Below are 22,820 nucleotides of genomic sequence, written 5' to 3' on the forward strand. Positions count from 1 at the left end.
AACATTTCTGCAACATTGAAAGGCCCCCAAGAACACAGTGACCTCCATCATTCTTAAATAAAATAAGTTTGGAACCACTAAGACTCTTCCTAGAGCTGGCTGCCCGGCCAAACTGAGCATTCGGAAAAGGGCCTTGGTCAAGGAGGTGACCAAGAACCCGATGGTCACTCTGACAGAGCTCCAGAGTTCCTCTGTGAAGATGGGAGAACCTTCCAGAAGTACAACCATCTCTGCAGGACTCCAACAATCAGGCCTTTATGGTAGAATGGCCAGACAGATGCCACTCTTCAGTAAAATGCGCATGACAGCCTGCTTAGAGTTTGCCAAAAAACACCTAAAGGACTCTCAGAACATGAGAAACAAGATTCTCTGGTCTGATGAAACCAATATTGAACTCTTTGGCCTGAATTTCAAGTGTCATGTCTGGAGGAAACCTCGCACCATCCCTACGTTGAAGGATGGTGGTGGCAACATCATGTTGTGGGGACATTTTACATACAATGATTCATTGATTCAATGATTCATTGGATCAGTCTAAAACTTTGCACACACACTGCTGTCATCTAGTGGCCAAAATCTAAATTGCACCTGGGCTGGGATAATACATTATGGCCTTTCTCTTGCATTTTAAAGATGATGGCACAAAAAATGTTGTTTTTTTTCCTTGTATTATCTTTTACTAGATCTAATGTTTTATATTCTCCTACATTCCTATAACATTTCCACAAACTTCAAAGTGTTTCCTTTCAAATGGTACCATGAATATGCATATCCTTGCTTCAGATCCTGAGCTACAGGCAGTTAGATTTGGGTATGTCATTTTAGGCGCAAATTTTAAAAAAGGGGCAGATCCTTAAGAGGATCATTTATACAGCCTCCCCACAGATGAGGTTTCATTTTGAGGGTGTGGCCTACAAGTTTCTGGTCCTGCCTTTCGGGCTGTCCCTAATCCTTGCACCTTTTCTACAGTTATGTTACGTTTGATGCTGGAGCTCCGAGATACGTGTCAAAATCGGTAAGCAGTGTACTTCGAAGCAGTGTTCCGATGACTGTATCATTTTATCGGAAGCGCGTGATCAATGACGTCCAAAGCTTAATTTCCTTGAACAACCACCTGATTGGTTTGGTATCAGTGGGACAGCATCTATAATCATGTGGCTGCTCTAAATACTTTTGACCAGCAGGTGCCACTAGTGTACACTGTGCTGATCAAAGCCTGGAATAATTAACCTATTTCAACGCAATTGTCTGAAAAACCCCAATGCTTCAGGAAGCTTCGTTTCCCTGTCATTACTTTTCTATGGTGGTGGAAGCGGATTTTGCACTGGTGGGGCTTATCTGGACGATTGGCTGTAATTGAGGGAACAGGTGGAGCTCCACACTGCCACGCTGGTTTTCCGTATTCAGCCTCTGGGGTTCATAATGAATCACAAGAAAAGCTGTTTGACTCTAGCTCAGCATCTGGGACTTGTTCTGAACTTGGTTCTGAAGCATGCATTTTTGTCGCAACAAAGAGGGTCGCTTTCCAGCTCTGTCTGGCACAGTTTCAGCTGGGGAACTCGGTGCCTTTTCAATTGTGGCTGCAGTTATTTGGTCTGATGGCCTTTATGACAGCGGTGGTGCATCTGGGACTGCTGTGTATGCTTCTGTTTCAGAGCTGAGTGATTGCTTCAAGTCTGGACACATCTCACCACTGACATCGGTTGCTCATGGTATTCCTGTCGTGCCTAAGGGCTTTGGCTCCTTGTAAGGTCTGATAACAGGACAGTAGTGGTGCACATAAACAGGCAGTGGGGATGGGGTTTCTCTCTTTGCTGAACCTGACCCATTATCTGCTCTTATGGAGCAGAGAGAATGTCCTGTCGCTCAGGGTGATGCATCTTCCTGGATCTCTCTACGTGGGTGCGGATCTACTTTCCCGGGGAGAGTCGTATCTCTACGGAGTGGAGACTGGTGGTTGTCTAGATATGGGACCAGTTAGCCAGGGCTGACATAGATCTTCACTCATTGTGAGAAAACGTGCATTGTTGTCTGTTCTTCTCAATGGCGGAACTGGGCACTCCGTTGGGAACGGATGCTTTGGCATGTCAGTGGCCTCGGACCCTGCTCTATGCGTTTCCTCCGGTGGACATGATTCAGGCCACCGTAGATAGTGTCCATCAGGAGGGTCTGTTGTTGAATCTGGTGGCTCAGACCAGTGTCTAAGCCTATGTCACCAACCTGGGACCTGGCTTTGGTCCTGGATGTTCTGTGTAACCCTTCGTTTGAACCACTGGAGTCTGTGGTGCTGAACGTCCTTTCCTACAATAATGCCCTGCTCATGGCCTTGGCATCGGCCAAGCGCGTTGGAGATCTCCACACACTATCAGTACAGCATTCCTGTTTGGAGTTTGTTATGTCCTAATGCAGCTTTTGCTCCCAGAGCACCTCCTCCGTTTGCTTCCTGTGAGCAATGGAGGTTGAATGGCTAAAGAAATAAGTGCATGGAACTAAGAGATAGCCTATCCCTAGGCCAATGTAGCAGTAGGCCTATAACTTCCTTGACAACTAAGTAAAAATACATAAAGCCAACAAATAAAAATAGACAATGAAAATGCAGGTTTTTTCAATCACATTCACCTCTCTACTCTGCCTGTCTGCCTCCCATTGTATCTGTCTTGACTTGAGCTATCGCTAGTGAAGTGCAACACTATTAAATCAATCAACTGAGTGAGCGTCCAGCCCAATGTCTGTAGCCTATACATGAGAGTCTGGCCCGAAGCTGTCCCTAGCGAACTTGTAACATTGTAGCAGCTAGCCTATTCCAGTGAGCTCGGGACATACACATCTGTTTTTGCCCAAAGGGAAATGTGTTCATGTATTTTATGATGTTTCCACTGGATATATGGGATCCTCAGAGCATGGCATTTTGCTCTTTTATACTAAGGCCTGATGATTATCAAGGGGGAGAGTGTTGGAAATATTTTTCAAATAGCCTAGCCTACTGTGAGGAATGATTTTATTTACAATGGATTTTATTTGAAAAAACTGACTTCGTTGACTTACATGCTGACCAGACCGGATACGTCACGTGTGTGAGCGTCGCAAAATAAATTTAGAAATCCATGTTATTCAATTATTGCACCTGCACTGCTCTCGCCCGCCAACTAGCGTCTGCAATGCCAAGGGCTGAAATAGAAATCCTTTCTCTTACTGACGCAGATCACGCTGCAAGTTCTGCCTCTCCCATCTCCTCATTGTTTATACCCACGTAGGTGATTGAAAGACGAAATGTTTTGCCGGTTGTTGTGGTAATACTATGAAAGTGTAGATGCCAATCACCATATAAGTTCCAAGATAAAAAAAGCCTGTAAGGAGGAGAGATGACTAGAAACGATTCGGTTGGCCGTTTTATGTGTGGATTAATTGTTGGAGTAGAGGACCTTGTGCATTTCAGGTAAAATAACAACTCAATGTTTATATACCAGGACAAATTAGCTAGCAACAGCAAGCTAGCTAAATAGGACAAATTAGCGAGCAAGTACAAGCTAACATGCCATACATGTTTAATGCTTTTCGACCTCTCCCCAAATTAATGTAATTGGTTCAGAGTTTGTTTTGATATTTTAACCTGCGTGTCGTGATCGAGTTTGGTTTAGGGGGACAAAATACATTTATGCACGATAGCGCACAATGGAGCATGCGCAGCAGGTTTGGGTTCTGTGTTACTGTGTGAGATGAAGACAAAATGACTGAGAATCTCAGCTTATTGGTGGTGGTGAGTTAACATTTACATTTAAGTCATTTAGCAGACGCTCTTATCCAGAGCGACTTACAAATTGGTGCATTCACCTTATGACATCCAAGTCAATAAGAAATCAGATAACGCCAAATGGGTTCTTTCATACATTTGCTCGCAGCAGGCTAGTTAGCCTACTTCTGTGCATGCTCAGGTGCACACGCTGAATCAACATTAAGAGGACAGAGAAAACAGACACATCCTCATTGCTCACATGAAGCGCTCCAAACAAAATACAATGACAAAATTCGGGGAAAAACATTGTAAATGACAGTATGAAATAAACCAAAACGTGTTACTCACAAGTGTAGCAGGTATTGGGACAAATACACTTATATGTGTATTAAAGAAGTAAAAAGTTAAATATTTGGTCCCATATTCTTAGCAGGCAATGTGACTCTACAAATTGTTGGATGCATTTGCTGTTTGTTTTGGTTGTGTTTCAAATTATAATGTGCCCAATAGAAATTCATGGTAAATAATGTATTGAGTCATTTGGAGTCCCCAGCCGAAAAATGCTAACCTCCCCTGTTATTGTAATGGTGAGAGGTTAGCATGTCTTGGGGGTATGATATTTGTGTGTGTGTAACTTTCTTACTCATCATTATTCACGATTCATTAAGGATAATCCGTAATCATGGTAGCATCCACAAATTTCCCAAGCATGATGTAGTCATTGCGTGCTATGAATATGGGACCCAATACTTTACTTTTTTCTACTTTAATGCACATAAGTGAATTTGACGCAATAATATGCTTGCAGGAGTGCAGAGCCAAAACAACCAAACGTGTCACTGTTCCAATACTTTGGAGCTCACTGTATCTTTAGGAAGCCCTTTAATTCAAATAGATGAAACAAAAATAGAACTGTTTGGCCATAATGACCATCGTTATGTTTGGAGGAAAAAAGGGGAGGCTTGCAAGCTGAAGAACACCGTCCCAACCATGAAGCACGGGGGTGGCAGCATCATGTTGTGGGGGTGCTTTGCTGCAGGAGGGACTGGTGCACTTCACAAAATAGATGGCAGGAAAATTAGGTGGATATATTGAAGCAACATCTCAAGACATCGGTCAGGAAGTTAAAGCTTGGTTGCTAATGGGACTTCCAAATGAACAATGCCCCAAATTGTATGTAAACTTCCGACTTCAACTGTACACACACACAGATAGACACACACACAGAAAGATGGGATCCACTTTTGTGACCTACTTAAGGTAGGGCCCTGCTCTCAGACAACCATGGTAAAAGGGGTCTTCCCAGTCTAAAGAGAAAGAGGACAGGACTACTATTACCCATATAGAGCCCTGTGTTACTCAGCATACATGGTTATGTTCACTTATAGCCAGGCAAAACCCTTATCTACAGTACACCTACTTACTCAGCAGCATAACACTACACACGGATCCTCACAAATGGAGAAATGTATTCCTAAAGTGTATCTACTACACACAGTAGCCATGGAAATATGTGACAAATGTACCTTTTTCACAGGGCTGTTTAGATCAGCCATACTGGTTAGAGTTGAATTGGCTCCGAAGTCAAACCAAATATCTTTGTAAATATGTGGGGTGTGATAACAGGGTCAGAAACCAATAACTTATAACCCGCCGGCGGGGGCTTAGGGTCATGAAATATTGTGTGGCTGAAGGGCGGTTGGGTGACGGGTCGCTTGAATAAAGAGAAAACAATACATTAAAAAACATGAATGTATAATTATTGTGCAATTCATGTCTATAGGCAACGTTGAGGTTTTTTTCCATTATTTTTGTCTGGCATTAGTGGATAGCCTAAGCATAAGCTTTAGGGCCTAACTGTAGCGCGCCAAATACACACAAATTGCAGGTGCATCATGCAATCTGAGGGGCACAAAGTATGTCAGGATGGCTGTGGGGTCGTCAATTTCTTTTTTCCTGCAATCTAGAGCCGTAATCATTATGCTTAATTCTATATAAAAAAATATTTGTAATTTTCTGCATGTCTAAGCATACTACCTCTAGAGCTGTCTGTATCCTCCTGATCTGTGTTTTTTGCTTAAATCTGGGTAAAGGTTGAACGCAACGTGAGTCAGTACATTTAGTAATTGCTTGCTTTTCTTAAGTCTACTAACCTTGCCAGTAGGCATGCCAGCTAATAAAGTTAGGCAAGCTAGCTACTCAAACTTGATTGATAGCCTTAAATGTCTTCTTGGTAGCTAGTTTAGAGATTGGGAAACTATCTGGGCTGGTTAAAGCCAAATTGCTCTGTGGCTAGTAGTATTACAGAGAAGAAGAAAAATCTTAAACAAAAGATCATATATACATTTACAAAAAGGACAAATCTGAGGTGGCACATGATTGTATGTAGTTTCTTGCAAAAGCCCTCTGTGACTTTAAAGAACAATTGTAGAAATGAAATGCCTTTTATTGTGTGACGGAGTTGACATAAATTCAGTTATTGTAATTGCATTATATGAAGAAAAAATATATAATTAGGAGGTTGGTTTGATAGCTAATGCTTTGGTCTATCAAAATATATGTTTCAAATGTTGTTAATATTAACACAATATTTGATATTGTCCCATCTTTTAAGAATCCTTGAGCTGTAAAACCGCAACATTGTCTCTCAGCTTCATGGCAAAACGTGTAAAATAGCATGAGATTAGCTATAAAACTGCACATTTTTCATGGGCAGTACACAATTTTCTATACAGTGAATTTCAATCATAGATGAAGACAGTAGGTAACTTAAGACAGAAACAATAGGAGGGAGGTTGGTCTGGGAGGATGGGTAGGCTTTCAACACGAATGTCTAGCAACCGGAAGGTTGTGTGTTCGAATCATGGAAAACGTTAGCATTTTAGCTAATTAGCAACTTTGCCACTACTTACTACTTGTTAGCTACTGTGCAACTACTTAGCATGTTACCTAACGCTTCCCCATAATCCTAACCTTAACCCTTTAACCTAACTCCTAACCTTAAACTTAACACTTTAACTACTTAGCTAGCATGTTACCTAACCATAACCATAACCTTAACCCCTAAACCTTAACCCCTAAACCTTACCCTAACCTTAAACCCTAACCTTAATCTTAACCCCTAGCCTAGTTAACGTTAGCCACCTAGCTAGCCTAACTAATGTTAGCCACCTAGCTAATGTTAGCAACAACAAATTGGAATTTGTGTAATGTACACGAACAAATGCGTTATAAAGAAAGAAAGTTGTGTAATACACACAAAATACATTGTGATGAAAATAGTGTAATACAAAATAGTGTAATGGCAAAGTGGGTGGGGTTATATCCTTCCTGTTTGGCCTGTTATGAATTTCTATTAAATAATTTTTGTCTATTTAAAAAAAAACTGTGCCTTTAGATGAGGTCATCCCCACTGCAGTAAAGTGTGGACTGTTGAGCTGTGATGGCTCCTATGGCTAGCTGCTCTGAACTTCCTGTCGGAAAGCTGCCAAGGCAAATACCCCTCAGTGCACACTGCTCTCATCAGCAAACTATGAATCTGTTATAGAACAATTTAACCCTTTCCTATCCTCTCCCATCCGATTAGTATTAACTCTGCTCATAGGCCAAAAAGGGTACAGAAACTGTCACTGTACATCCCTAGAAAGCGAGGGATTATACTGGGTTTTATACACCAAACATAATCATTCTGGTTTCACATGAGTCTGAGTAATTTAATCTGATAATGATCCTTAATCTGGTACACCAAAATAAAACAGGACTGTTTGTTTTTTGACCTGGTTCAATCCACATTGTTTCCATGTCATTTCAATCTCAAAATTCCATGTGATGACGTTGAATCATCATGGAAAACTGATTGGATTTGAAAAGAGTAATCAGTTTAAGGGAATTTAATATTTTTTCATACAACTTTTAGCCTAACCTTTTTGTTGATTTCACAATTCATGTTAGTTGACAACTCAACCAAATGTAAATCAAAACTAGACGTTGAAATGACGGCTGTGCCCAGTGGGTTCTCTAATTGTCAGCAATCATAGATACACTGTAGGGCCAGGGGTTTTGCCTGGTCAGGATGACTTGTTCAAGAAAAGGAAAAACTCCAGGCCCTTATCATAAACAGTTGGTGTGCATTAGGAAAGTCTGAATTAGGAAAATCTGTATGCATTAGGAAAGTCTGAAAGCCACACTTCACCACCATCATTTCCTTTTTAGTTACTTTGTATCAGGTTTATTTTTACACTTACCGGCAGTGATGACCTCACACACACACACACACACACACACACACACACACACACACACACACACACACACACACACACACACACACACACACACACACACACACACACACACACACACACACACACACAGACTGGGTAATTAGTCAGAGTTTATGTGCTGCAGTAGTTTAGGAGTCAGAGATGCTAAATTCTCTTTGAGGGCTCTGAGTGGGTTGAGTCACTGATGTGATCTTCCCGTCTGGGTTGGCGTCCACCCTTTGGTTGTGCCGTGGCGGAGATCTTTGTGGGCTATACTCGGCCTTGTCTCATGATAGTAAGTTGGTGGTTGAAGATATCCCTCTAGTGGTGTGGGGGCTGTGATTTGGCAAAGTGGGTGGGGTTATATCCTTCCTGTTTGGCCCTGTCCGGGGGTGTCATTGGATGGGGCCACAGTGTCTCCTGACCCCTCCTGTCTCAGCCTCCAGCATGTATGCTGCAGTAGTTTGTGTCGGGGGGATAGGGTCAGTTTGTTATATCTGGAGTACTTCTCCTGTCTTATCCAGTGTCCTGTGTGAATTTAAGTATGCTCTCTCTAATTCTCTCTTTCTTTCTCTCTCTCGGAGGACCTGAGCCCTCGGACCATGCCTCACGACTACCTGGCATGATGACTCCTTGCTGTCCCCAGTCCGCCTGGCCGTGCTGCTGCTCCAGTTTCAACTGTTCTGCCTGCGGCTATGGAACCCTGACCTGTTCACCGGACGTGCTACCTGTCCTAGACCTGCTGTTTTCAACTCTCTAGAGATAGCAGGAGTGGTAGAGATACTCTTAATGATCAGCTATGAAAAGCCAACTGACATTTACTCCTGAGGTGCTGACTTGCTGCACCCTCAACAACTACTGTGATTATTATTATTTAACCATGCTGGTCATTTGTGAACATTTGAACATCTTGGCCATGTTCTGTTATAATCTCCACCCGGCACAGCCAGAAGAGGACTGGCCACCCCTCATAGCCTGGTTCCTCTCGAGGTTTCTTCCTAGGTTTTGGCCTTTCTAGGGAGTTTTTCCTAGCCACCGTGCTTCTACACCTGCATTGCTTGCTGTTTGGGGTTTTAGGCTGAGTTTCTGTACAGCACTTTGAGATACCAGCTGATGTACGAAGGGCTATATAAATACATTTGATTTGATTTGAGTGTGTTTCCGATTACATTTTCTCAAACATTTTCATAACATATTCAGTCTTTCTCACTTTGTGTTTGTATACAGTTCACTGAATTTTGAGCCTAATGAAAAGTGGGAAGAGAGGATGAGGAAGAGAGGAGAGAAAGAAAATAAAAGTTTATATGTGTGAGTGATAAATTTCGTGAGCAAGTTCGAGGAAAAGACAGTGGCCTTGATAAGTACAGTATAAAAATATCACCAGCCTCCGAATTCAGTTGAATTTGCAAGAATTGCTTTCAATTGCAAGCTATTAAAACTATTAATACAGATTTTTCCATCATGAAAGGAGGGGTCTTGATTCTGCCTTAAGCTGATGACAAAGAGAGATGTGCTCCGTGTTTCTTAGAGATTGGTGAGAGCTTGATTGTCCTATGGTTATTTTGCATACAACCTTCCCACAACTTTCTGGGAATGTTGCAGGATATTGCTTGGCTTTGGAACATTCTCAGCACATTTAAGGAACATGACAAAACAAGGCTATTTTCTTGGCATTTCATTACTTCAACAGAACATTTCCTAAAAGTTCAAACAAGGTTACATTTAATTAAATTTTTGGTCATGTTCTAGGAATGTTCTCCAACTGGTTTGACATTGGGAATGTTGTCAAACAGTCCAGAGAATGTTAAGAAACAACGTTCTTCTGTGGGAATTTCAATACTTCAGCATAACGTTTCCTACATGTTTCCTCGTGGTTCTATTTAAAGTCATGATCTTGAACGTTCAGAGAATGTTAAGAAACAATGTTCTTCTGTGGGAATTTCAGTACTTCTGCATAACGTTTCCTACATGTTTCCTCGTGGTTCTATTTAAAGTCATGATCTTGAACGTTCAGAGAATGTTAAGAAACAATGTTCTTCTGTGGGAATTTCAGTACTTCTGCATAACATTTTCTGCAGGTTTTCTCATTCAAAATCAAATCAAATCTAATTTTATTTGTCACATACACATGGTTAGCAGATGTTAATGCGAGTGTAGCGAAATGCTTGTGCTTCTAGTTCCGACAATGCAGTGATAACCAACAAGTAATCTAACTAACAATTCCAAAACTACTGTCTTATACACAGTGTAAGGGGATAAAGAATATGTACATAAGGATATATGAATGAGTGATGGTACAGAGCAGCATACAGTAGATGGTATCGAGTACAGTATATACATATGAGATGAGTATGTAGACAAAGTAAACAAAGTGGCATAGTTAAAGTGGCTAGTGATACATGTATTACATAAGGATGCAGTCGATGATGTAGAGTACAGTATATACGTATGCATATGAGATGAATAATGTAGGGTAAGTAACATTATATAAGGTAGCATTGTTTAAAGTGGCTAGTGATATATTTACATCATTTCCCATCAATTCCCATTATTAAAGTGGCTGGAGTTGGGTCAGTGTCAATGACAGTGTGTTGGCAGCAGCCACTCAATGTTAGTGGTGGCTGTTTAACAGTCTGATGGCCTTGAGATAGAAGCTGTTTTTCAGTCTCTCGGTCCCAGCTTTGATGCACCTGTACTGACCTCGCCTTCTGGATGATAGCGGGGTGAACAGGCAGTGGTTCGGGTGGTTGATGTCCTTGATGATCTTTATGGCCTTCCTGTAACATCGGGTTGTGTAGGTGTCCTGGAGGGCAGGTAGTTTGCCCCCGGTGATGCGTTGTGCAGACCTCACTACCCTCTGGAGAGCCTTACGGTTGAGGGCGGAGCAGTTGCCCTACCAGGCGGTGATACAGCCCGCCAGGATGCTCTCGATTGTGCATCTGTAGAAGTTTGTGAGTGCTTTTGGTGACAAGCCGAATTTCTTCAGCCTCCTGAGGTTGAAGAGGCGCTGCTGCGCCTTCTTCACGACGCTGTCAGTGTGAGTGGACCAATTCAGTTTGTCTGTGATGTGTATGCCGAGGAACTTAAAACTTGCTACCCTCTCCACTACTGTTCCATCGATGTGGATAGGGGGGTGTTCCCTCTGCTGTTTCCTGAAGTCCACAATCATCTCCTTAGTTTTGTTGACGTTGAGTGTGAGGTTATTTTCCTGAGGGAGGGCCCTCACCTCCTCCCTGTAGGCCGTCTCATCGTTGTTGGTAATCAAGCCTACCACTGTTGTGTCGTCCGCAAACTTGATGATTGAGTTGGAGGCGTGCGTGGCCACACAGTCGTGGGTGAACAGGGAGTACAGGAGAGGGCTCAGAACGCACCCTTGTGGGGCCCCCGTGTTGAGGATCAGCGGGGAGGAGATGTTGTTGCCTACCCTCACCACCTGGGGGCGGCCCGTCAGGAAGTCCAGTACCCAGTTGCACAGGGCGGGGTCGAGACCCAGGGTCTCGAGCTTGATGACGAGCTTGGAGGGTACTATGGTGTTGAATGCCGAGCTGTAGTCGATTAACAGCATTCTCACATAGGTATTCCTCTTGTCCAGGTGGGTTAGGGCAGTGTGCAGTGTGGTTGAGATTGCATCGTCTGTGGACCTATTTGGGCGGTAAGCAAATTGGAGTGGGTCTAGGGTGTCAGGTAGGGTGGAGGTGATATGGTCCTTGACTAGTCTCTCAAAGCACTTCATGATGACGGAAGTGAGTGCTACGGGGCGGTAGTCGTTTAGCTCAGTTACCTTAGCTTTCTTGGGAACAGGAACAATGGTGGCCCTCTTGAAGCATGTGGGAACAGCAGACTGGTATAGGGATTGATTGAATATGTCCGTAAACACACCGCCCAGCTGGTTTGTGCATGCTCTGAGGGCGCGGCTGGGGATGCCGTCTGGGCCTGCAGCCTTGCGAGGGTTAACACGTTTAAATGTCTTACTCACCTCGGCTGCAGTGAAGGAGAGACCGCATGTTTTCGTTGCAGGCCGTGTCAGTGGCACTGTATTGTCCTCAAAGCGGGCAAAAAAGTTATTTATTCTGCCTGGGAGCAAGACATCCTGGTCCGTGACTGGGCTGGGTTTCTTCCTGTAGTCCGTGATTGACTGTAGACCCTGCCACATGCCTCTTATGTCTGAGCCATTGAATTGAGATTCCATTTTGTCTCTGTACTGACGCTTAGCTTGTTTAATAGCCTTGCGGAGGGAATAGCTGCACTGTTTGTATTCGGTCATGTTGCCAGACACCTTGCCCTGATTAAAAGCAGTGGTTCGCGCTTTCAGTTTCAGTGGTCAGCTTTTCCGAAAGGGGGGCGGGGCAGGGCAGGGCCATATATACGTTGCGGAAGTTAGAGTAACAATGATCCAAGGTTTTACCACCCCACCCCCGGTGGTAAAATGTTGATGTTCTCAGAACATAATGACAACATTCCATAAAAACACACAAGAAAACATTAGTAACGTTCAAAGATTGAGTGGTTGTTTTCTTTGAAATTGGGTCCGTTTGAATAGACTAAAATGAACAGCTTTGTATGAGTTTAAAAAAAAAACATGGCACGGTACCTACATCCTGGTAGCGCAGAACAGAATATAGAGAACAGAAGATCATAGGTTTGAATCTCACTGACGACCATGCCATAATAAAAAATTAATGTGTTTGCATGATTAATGACAAAGCAAATTCATTTCCATGTATCCTATCTGTCTTTGGTGTTCAAAACAGTTAACCAAAACTAAGTTAGCAGTGTAATTGAAAGTCTTGTTGAAACATTCAGTGAAAGTAAAAAAAAAAAATTAAAAACATTACAATTTTGTTCAAAACGTTCACTAGATTTATAAAATGTTCTCAGAATGTTTTTTAATCATGTTCAAATAACTTATCTCCATTCTCAGAATGGTAATAAAACCGTTCAGGGAACCATAGAGAACCATAGTAAAACATTCTCAGAACCTCCCTGCAACCTAAAAATGCACATTACCAGAAGAGGCAAAAGTGTCCCTTCCATTCTCAGAAAGTTAAAAAAAAAACATTCAGTTTTAATGGTCAGGAAATGTATGGCTTTGTTCCCAGAACCTATGGGAAACCTAAAATGTACGTTCCCACAACTTCCAAGGACCAGATGCACTAGCTGGGAATGCACTAACATCACCAGGAATTCCTGCCTATTTATCCCCCAAAAATGATGGCGTCTCTGACCCTGACATCACTGATAGACAACAGCTGCTGAAATATGTTCACATCAACATATAGAAAGTCACATTACATCTTCTTAGATAAACTGGGAGAAGAGGGGAGATAAAGAGAGAGAGGATGAGAGAGTAAGAGAGACAGAGAGAAAGTGAGAGAGACAGAGAGAGAAAGTGAGGGATTGAGATGTAAGGAAGAGCGAATATGGTTCTGTTTTGACTCTCCTGTCTAAGGTTAATAAACAAGGGAGACGGAGGAGGAACAGAACAGGTTGGGTCATTGGGGTGTTGGGGGAGAGGTAATGGTTAACACAGAGAGAGGAGAGAGAGGGGAGGTAGAGGGTAGAGAGATAAGATAAGATGGCGCCGGAGAACAAGGCTGACGTTTTACGTATTCCTAACCAATTGTGTTTTTTGTTTGTTTCTTTGCGTTGTTTGTAACTTATTTTGTTACTTATTTTGTACATAATATTGCTTCTACTGTCTCTTATGTCCGAAAATAACTTCTGGGCATTAGAACTGCAATTATTCACCACGGACTAGCAGAATCCTTTTTTTCTTTAATGAGTCCGACGAGGACTAAGATCAAATCATACTATACCGGCTCTGATGCTCGTCGGATGTGGCAAGGCGTGCAAACCATTACAGACTACAAAAGGAAGCACAGCCGAGAGCTGCCCAGTGACACGAGCCTATCAGACGAGCTAAACAACTTCCATGCTTGCTTCGAGGCAAATAACACTGAAACATCCATGAGAGCACCAGCAGTTCCGGGAGAGACTGTGATCACGCTCTCCACAGCCAATGTGAGTAAGACCTTTAAACAGGTCAACATTCACAAAGTCGCAGGGCCAGACGGATTACTAGGACGTGTACTGAGAGCATGCGCTGAACAACTGGCAAGTGACTTCACTGACATTTTCAACCTCTCCCTGTCCGAGTCTGTAATACCAACATTTTTTAAGCAGACCACCATAGTCCCTGTGCCCAAGAACACTAAGATAACCTGCCTAAATGACTACTGACCCGTAGCACTCATGTCTGTAGCCATGAAGTGCTTTGAAAGGCTGGTCAGAAAACCCTACTCCAATCAATAAGCTAGGGACCCTGGGACTAAACACCTTCCTCTGCAAATGGATCCTGGACTTCTTGACGGGCCGCCCCCAGGTGTTAAGGGTAGGTAACAACACATCCTCAACACAGGGGCCCCTCAGGGGTGTGTGCTCAGTCCCCTCCTGTACTCCCTGTTCACTCATGACTGCAAAACCAGGGAAGATTCCAAGTGTACCGATGACACAACAGTGGTAGGCCTGATCACCGACAAAGACGAGACAGCCTATAGGGAGGAGGCCAGAGACCTGGCCGTGTAGTGCCAGGACAACAATCTCTCCCTCAACGTGAGCAAGACTAAGGAGATGATTGTGTATGACAGGAAAAAGAGGACCGGGCACGCCCCCATTCTTATCGACGACGCTGTAGCGGAGCAGCTTGAGAGCTTTATGTTCCTTGGTGTCCACATTACCAACTAACTAACATGGTCCAACACACCAAGACAGTCATGAAGAGGGCACGACGAAACCAATTCCCCTTCAGGAAACTAAACAGATTTGGCATGGGTCCTCAGATCCTCAAAAGGTTCTACATCTGCACCATCAACATGTACACACTGGTTGCATCACTGCCTGGTATGGTAACTGCTCGGCCTCCGACCGCAAGGCACTAGAGAGGGTAGTGCGTACGGCCCAGTACATCACTGGGGCCACGCTTCCCGTCATCCAGGACCTCTATACCAGGCGGTGTCAGAGGAAGGCCCTAAAAATGTTCAAATACTCCAGCCACCCTAGCCATAGACTGTTCTCTGCTACAGCACAACAAGCGTTACCGGAGCGCCAAGACTAGGTCCAAGAGGCTTCTAAACAGCTTCTACCCCAGCTTCTTCCTTCACTGTAAGATTCTTCCTTCACACCTGTTGTATTCCTGTTGTATTCAGCGCATGTTACTAATACAATTTGAATAGATTTGATTTTGATAATGAGAGGGAGAGAGAGGGATAGGGAGTTGAGGAGACAAACACACACCGGGGGTTGTGAAGGGAATCAAGGTCTAGAAACAACAGAAACACACAGAGAAAGAGAAAAGTAGGAGGTGGAAAGAAAGGAAAAGTAGAAAGCCTAACTGGCTCTAACCACTTTTCTCCCCTCATGTATCCTAAGAGTGGAGGATGGAAATCCAGATGAGAGAGTCGAAAGACAGAGGAGAGAGAGAGGAAAGACAAAGGAAAGAGAGAGAGGAAAGATAGAGGAGAGAGAGAAAGACAGAGAGAGAGCGAGGAAAGACAGAGAGAGAGAGGAACGACAGAGGAGAGAGAGAGAGAGGAAATACAGAGGAGAGAGAGATGAAAGACAGAGGAGAGAGAGAGAGAAAGATAGAGAGAGAGAGAGGAACGACAGAGGAGAGAGAGAGAGGAAAGACAGAGGAGAGAGAGATGAAAGACAGAGGAGAGAGAGAGAGAGAAAAGAGAGAGAGAGAGAGAGAGAGAGAGAGAGAGAGAGAGAGAGAGAGAGAGAGAGAGAGAGAGGCAAGACAGAGGAGAGAGAGAGGAAAGACGGATGAGAGAGAGAGTGGAAAGAGAGGAGAGAGAGAGGAAAGAGAGGAGAGAGAGAGAGGAAAGACAGAGGAGAGAGAGAGAGGAAAGACAGAGGAGAGAGAGAGAGGAAAGACAGAGGAGAGAGAGAGGAAAGACAGAGGAGATAGAGTGTAAAAACAGAGGAGAGACAGTGGAAAGAAAGAGGAGAGAGAGTGGAAAGACAGAGGGGAAAGAGAGGAAAGACAGAGGAGAGAGAGAGTGGAAAGACAGAGGAGAGATAGGAAAGACAGAGGAGAGAGAGAGAGGAAAGACAGAGGAGAGAGAGAGGAAAGACAGAGGAGAGAGAGAGAGGAAAGACAGAGGAGAGAGAGAGGAAAGACAGATAAGAGAGAGTGGTAGGGGGGACAGAAAGCTCCATGAGGAGACAGTCAGACACTTACACCCGGCAGTGACAATAAAGAGCACACACACATACACATACATTCTAAATCAGAGACTTAACAGTGGACAGAGAGAGACAGGGGATTCAATTCAATTTCAATTTAAGGGGCTTTATTGGCATGGGAAGATTTTTACATTGCCGAAGCAAGTGAAATAAACAACACAAAAGTAACAACAGTAAACATTACACTCACAAAAGTTCCAAAATAATACATTTCAATTGTCATATTATGTCTATATACAGTGTTGTAATGATCTCTCTCTCTCTCTCTCTCTCTCTCTCTCTCTCTCTCTCTCTCTCTCTCTCTCTCTCTCTCTCTCTCTCTCTCTCTCAGTATAACAGAGCATCAAACCACCATGGTGATGGTGACCTCACTCAGTTTCTTTTAAAACACCAATTATCACTGTCACATTAACAGGAACACTTTGTCACTGTCTGACAGGCTACATGACAATTACTGTGAAGAAAGATAGATCTTCCAAGAGGAATGATGGTTGAAAATACACTGAGATCATCATCATGGCTTAGTCTATGCTGTGTGCAGGTGCATGTGCGCGTGTGTGTGTGTGTGTGTGTGTGTGTGTGTGTGTGTGTGTGTGTGTGTGTGTGTGTGTGTGTGTGTGTGTGTGTGTGTGTGTGTGTGTGTGTGTGTGTGTGTGTGTGTGTGTGTGTGTGTGTGTGTGTGTGTGTGTGTGTGTGTGTGTGTGTGTGTGTGTGTGTGTGTGTGTGTGTGTGTGTGTGAAAGACAACAAGGTAGAATGAGTGAGAGAAAGGCAGCATAGTAAGAGTGCCATCCTAACATAATGCTTTCCTAGTTTACCCATTTCACACATCTACTTTGTCTCAGCAGCATGGATAGAACTGCACTTTAATCACTGCCTGAGCAACTGGAACAACAAAGGATTTAAGAGGGGGGGGGAGAGAAACAGGGACAGACAGAGGGAGAGAGTGGTAATCTGTCCCGGCACAGTACTGACTCCCCCGCGCGCACACACCACTCTGTGCAAACCAAACACTGTCACAGAAAAAGAGGAAAGGCAGACAGACACTTGCACATATACTTACAAACACACTTGGAGATGTGACACACACAGGCACACCCACGAACACACACACACACACACACACACACACACACACACACACACACACACACACACACACACACACACACACACACACACACACAGACAGACACACACACAGACACACAACCAGTGGGCATTAAGCTCTCTGGTTGATCAGTATTATCTTGTTGATGTGCATGGTCCCAGTCAGAAGTCAGATTATAACAGCATGATATTCTGGAGTCTCCATCAGCTCTACTGCACCACGGCGCAGAGCAGTTGTTGCTTTGGTACATCACTGCACTTTGATGAATAAAACTAGGTCCATGTCCCAAAAGCAACCCTATTCCTATGGGCCCTGGTCAAATATAGTGCACTATATAGTTTGGCTGTTTGGCTGTTGATAAGGTACGTAGTAGGTCTTATCTACACTGACATGCTAAAAGGTTAACATGCTCCACAAATAGGTTGTTCGGTTGACAATCTGCGTGAATGTTCGTATGTGTGTTTGTGTGTGTGTTGGCTCACATTTGAGGATGTGTGCAGGATGGATAGAGGATGTAATCCTCAGTCAGCCAGGCAGCAGATCTGTCATTCAAACAGGCCTCAAGCCTCAGTATCTTTATATTTAGCCTTTGGTAAATTAGGAAATGAATCAAAACAGGGTCGGCAGAAAGAGAGAGGAGATTATCTCTACACTGTACAAACACACTTCAACATGTACACACACTTGAACAAACCCACACACACATACACACAGTCGTGATTACAAGAGTACAAATATTTTGGCAGGGAGGGAGCTCTCTGACATCCCTAACTCATGGAGAGGAGAGCTCTCCTGTACAGCTTCTGTGCCAGGGCAGGCTCACAGCACTGCTAAATTGTGCCAAAGACAGAGCTTTGAGGAACTGAGAGGACCTCTAGTCAAAAAGAGGAGAGAGTACAGGCCTCCCGGGTGGTGCAGTGGTCTAAGGCCACTAGAAACTCTGGGTTCGAGCCCAGGCTGTCCCTCTCATTACACAATTATCAATATCAAATCTAATCTAATTGTATTAGTCTTGTATTAGTCACATGCGCCGAATACAACAGGTGTAGATCTTACAGTGAAGGAAGAAGCTGGGGTAGAAGCTGTTTAGAAGCCTCTTGGACCTAGTCTTGGCGCTCCGGTAACGCTTGTTGTGCGTAAGCAGAGAACAGTCTATGGCTAGGGTGGCTGGAGTATTTGACCATTTTTAGGTTGCTAGGTTGGATGCGCGCTGTGTTAAGAAGCAATGCGGCTTGGTTGGGTTGTGTTTCAGAGGACGCATGGCTCTCGACCTTCGTCTCTCCCGAGCCCGTACAGGAGTTGTAGCGATGAGACAAGACAGTAACTACCAACAATTGGATACCACGAAATTGGGGAGAAAGGCGGGGTGAAAAAAAGAGGAGAGAGTATTGTCTAAACATTGTGGTATTTGAACATTGTGATACTCTCTCCTCTTTTTTTCACCCCCTTTTCGTGGTATCCAATTGTTGGTAGTTACTGTCTTGTCTCATCGCTACAACTCCTGTACGGGCTCGGAAGAGACGAAGGTCAAGAGCCATGTGTCTATGTTCAACATAAACAGTAGTAATGTCTACAGCATACTAATAGACCACAGTGGTCAGCAATCAATTATGTTATCTGCACCTATCAACCAACTCTCTGCACCTATCAACCAACTCTCTGCACCTATCAACCAACTCTCTGCACCTATCAACCAACTCTCTGCACCTATCAACCAACTCTCTGCACCTATCAACCAATTCTCTGCACCTATCAACCAACTCTCTGCACCTATCAACCAACTCTCTGCACCTATCAACCAACTCTCTGCACCTATCAACCAACTCTCTGCACCTATCAACCAACTCTCTGCACCTATCAACCAACTCTCTGCACCTATCAACCAACTCTCTGCACCTATCAACCAACTCTCTGCACCTATCAACCAACTCTCTGCACCTATCAACCAACTCTCTGCACCTATCAACCAACTCTCTGATGTGAACACATATTTATTTGACCTTTATTTAACCAGGCAAGTCAGTTAAGAACAAATGATTATTTTTCAATGACGGCCTAGAAACAGTGGGTTAACTGCCTGTTCAGGGGCAGAACGACAGATTTGTGCTTTGTCAGCTCAGGGTTTGAACTTGCAACCTTCCAGTTACTAGTCCAACGCTCTAACCACTAGGCTACCCTTCCACCCCATAAGTGCCACAGAACTGGACAGTTACCATACAGCACCTGTAGCCCCACAGTTAGAGTACAGCAGCATTTTTCTATCCAGCAGTCATCAGCTCTGTGCTTCTGTGAACAGACGATAATGAACATAACATTTCTTCACCACAGTGCTCCATAAATCCCCTTTCAGTTGCCGGAAACAGTTTTTTTGGGGGGGATAGCTGTTCAGAGTTTGTGTGTGTATTGGGGGGGTCAGGGGGTTGCTTAAGCCTAGCTTTTTGGGGGAAAGGAATGTTCGGCAGAGTGACTCAGTGACTCCAGCGTTTCCATGATCCAATGATCCGAAAGCAGCACATTCCGAGACACTGCAGATTTCCAGATGTGAGCGTATCGCTGACTCTCTCGGGATATATGTAAACCCTGCATCACTGAGCAAAGGGTCACAGTGTCTATGTAAACCCTGCATCACTGAGCAAAGAGTAACAGTGTCTATTGCACCCCTACATCATTGAGAAAAGAGTCACAGTGTCTATGTCAAACCTACTTCACTGAGCAGAGTCACAGTGTCTATGTACATTTTGCAACCTTAGTTTAAACCCAATAGTACTGTATACAGTGCCTTCAGAAAGTATTCAGACTCCTTGACTTTTTTCACATTTCATTACGTTACAGCCTTATTCTAAAATAGATTTTTTTTTAAATAAAAAAATCTTGAGCAATCTACACACAATACCCCAAAATGACAAAGCGAAAACAGCTTTATAGAAATGTTTTCAAATGTATTAAATGTAATAAACAGAAATACTTTATTTACTTAATTATTCAGACCCTTGCTATGAGACTGATCTCAGGTGCATCCTGTTTCTGTTGATTATCCTTGAGATGTTTCTACAACTTGATTGGAGTCACCTGTGGTAAATTCAATTGATTGGACATCATTTGGAAAGGCACACACCTGTCTATATAAGGTCTCACAGTTGACAGTGCATGTCAGAGCAAAAACCAAGCCATGAGGTCGAAGGAATTGTTCGTAGAGCGCCGAGACACGATTGTGTCGAGGCACAGATCTGGGGAAGGGTACCAAAACATTTCTGCAGAATTGAAGATCCCCAAGAACATAGTGGCCTCCATCATTCTTAAATGGAAGAAGTTTGGAAACACCAAAACTCTTCCTAGAGCTGGCCTCCCAGCCAAACTGAGCAATCGGGGGAGAAGGGCCTTGGTCAGGGAGGTGACCAAGAACTCGGTCGTCACTCTGACAGAGCTTCAGAGTTCCTCTGTAGAGATGGGAGAAACTTCCAGAAGGACAACAATCTCTGCAGCACTCCACCAATCAGGCCTTTATGACAGACAGAAGCCACTCCTAAGTAAAAGGCACATGACGGCCAGCTTGTTGTTTGCCAAAAGACACCTAAAGACTCTCAGACCATGAGAAACAATATTGTCTGGTCTGAACTCTTTGGCCTGAATGCCAAGCATAACTTCTGAATGCCAAGTGTCACGTTAGGAGGAAACCTGGCACCATGGCAGCATCGTGCTGTGGGAGGTTTTTCAGTGGCAGGGACTGGGAGAGTAGTCAGGATCGAGGCAAAGATTAATGGAGAAAAGTACAGAGAGGTCCTTGATGAAAACGTGCTCCAGAGAGCTCAGGGCCTCAGACTAGGGTGAAGGTTCACCTTCCAACAGCACAACGACCCTAAGCACACAGCCAATACAACGCAGGAGTGGCTTCAGGACAAGTCTGTGAATGTCCTTGAGTGGCCAAGCCAGAGCCCGGACTTGAACCCAATCGATCATCTCTGGAGAGATATGAAAATATCTGTGCAGCGACGCACCCATCTAACCTGACAGAACTAGAGAATCTGCAGAGAAGAATGGGAGAAACTCCCCAAATACAGGTGTGCTAAGCTTGTAGCCAGCCGTATGTGCTTCAACAAAGTACTGCGTAAAGGGTCTGAATACTTTTGCAAATGCGATATTTCACATTTTTCATTTGTAATAAATTAGAAAAGAATTCTACAAATCTGTTTGGGATATTGTGTGTAGATTGATGAGATGTTTGAATAAGGCTGTAACGTAAATGTGGAAAAAGTCAAGGGGTCTGAAGAGTTTCCGAAGGCGCTGTATAGTTACTGTTTTTGTTTGAACTCTATATTACTGAGAATACAATAATTATGTCACTGTTCTAACTTTATATAACTGATAGTCTCTCTAACTAGATGTGTAGCGTGATACATTTTCACATTCTGCACAGCTTCCCATGTCGGCATGAGACTCGCAATGTGTCTGCTGCACACCCCAGAGCAGAGTGAACACAACCAGGGCCCAAAGACATTTCATTTAATTTCCTCTGGAGGAGTTGGAGTATCAGCAAAACATCACCATCAATTATCGTCAGCTGTCTCTCCCCCGAGAGAGAACAAGAGAGAAGAGTGGAAAGGAATGAGGAGGTAAGAGGGAGAAGGACAGACAGACTGACAAAAAAAAGAAAATGAAAGAGTGAGAGAAAGATAGAGACACTGACGTACCACACACCTCCTAGACCATCTGACCTACAGTATAACTGAGAAAGCAAACTAAACTCCCATCTCATCTGAGACCAGTAAAGCGAAGAGAGGTAGCTGGGTGAAAATGACAGACATAAGGCAGAGATGTACCAACCTCGAACTCGGGCGTAGCAGCAGCCACACTTAGCCAGTACTTTTTGGAACAGGTGCTGACACCCGCACCCCCGCTGATGGTGACCCCCCTTCATGCTGATCCACTGCTGTTAGTCCCAAAGCGACCAGGGGTGGGCATGGCACAGGACACACACACTCACACACACTCACTCTCAAACGCACACAGGAGGTATTTCTTTGGTAATCCCCAGAAGATAAAAAACATTCAGGAAAGAAAAAGGAAGAAAGCTTGCTCTACTCTCAGTTAAATCCCAGAGCAGGAGGAGGATATCCAAAGAAGAAATAGTCCAGTCTTTTAGGATCCCATGTGGAAGAGTGAAAGAGAGAGGGAGAGATGTGGAGAAACAATATGCTTTCCACAATTCACTGAGCTCACTCTGTGGTCACATAGTGGGCTAGCATTCTGTGTGTGTGGAACAGAGAGAGAGATAGAAATAGAGAGATAGAGGGAGGCAGGGGGGGGGTGGAGTCTACAGCTCTGCTCGCTGGCTATTCCAGCATGTAGTTCCCTCCTCTTCATATTTTTTTCTACCTTTTTTCTCCTTCCTATTTTCCCTCACCACACCAGCCTGAGCCTTCATTCTCATTTACTCATGGTGCTTTTCCAATGACACTGACCCCCACACC

At 43.9% G+C, this 22,820-nt stretch overlaps 1 protein-coding gene across 2 annotated transcripts in view; it reads right to left on the reverse strand.

Annotated features, from left to right (window-relative positions):
* The window catches only part of LOC118400296 (rho guanine nucleotide exchange factor 25-like), a 40,986-nt gene extending 18,387 nt beyond the window's left edge, over positions 1-22,599 (reverse strand). For both annotated transcript variants that reach the window (XM_035796993.2, XM_035796992.2), the window contains exon 1: positions 22,174-22,599. In XM_035796993.2, the coding sequence (XP_035652886.1) occupies positions 22,174-22,267 (94 nt within the window). In that variant the 5' untranslated portion in view covers positions 22,268-22,599. The remainder of the gene's footprint in view (positions 1-22,173) is intronic.
* Positions 22,600-22,820: the final 221 nt, after the last annotated feature.

The sequence above is a fragment of the Oncorhynchus keta genome, chromosome 21, assembly GCF_023373465.1.
Source record: "Oncorhynchus keta strain PuntledgeMale-10-30-2019 chromosome 21, Oket_V2, whole genome shotgun sequence".
Taxonomy (NCBI): Eukaryota; Metazoa; Chordata; class Actinopteri; order Salmoniformes; family Salmonidae; genus Oncorhynchus; species Oncorhynchus keta.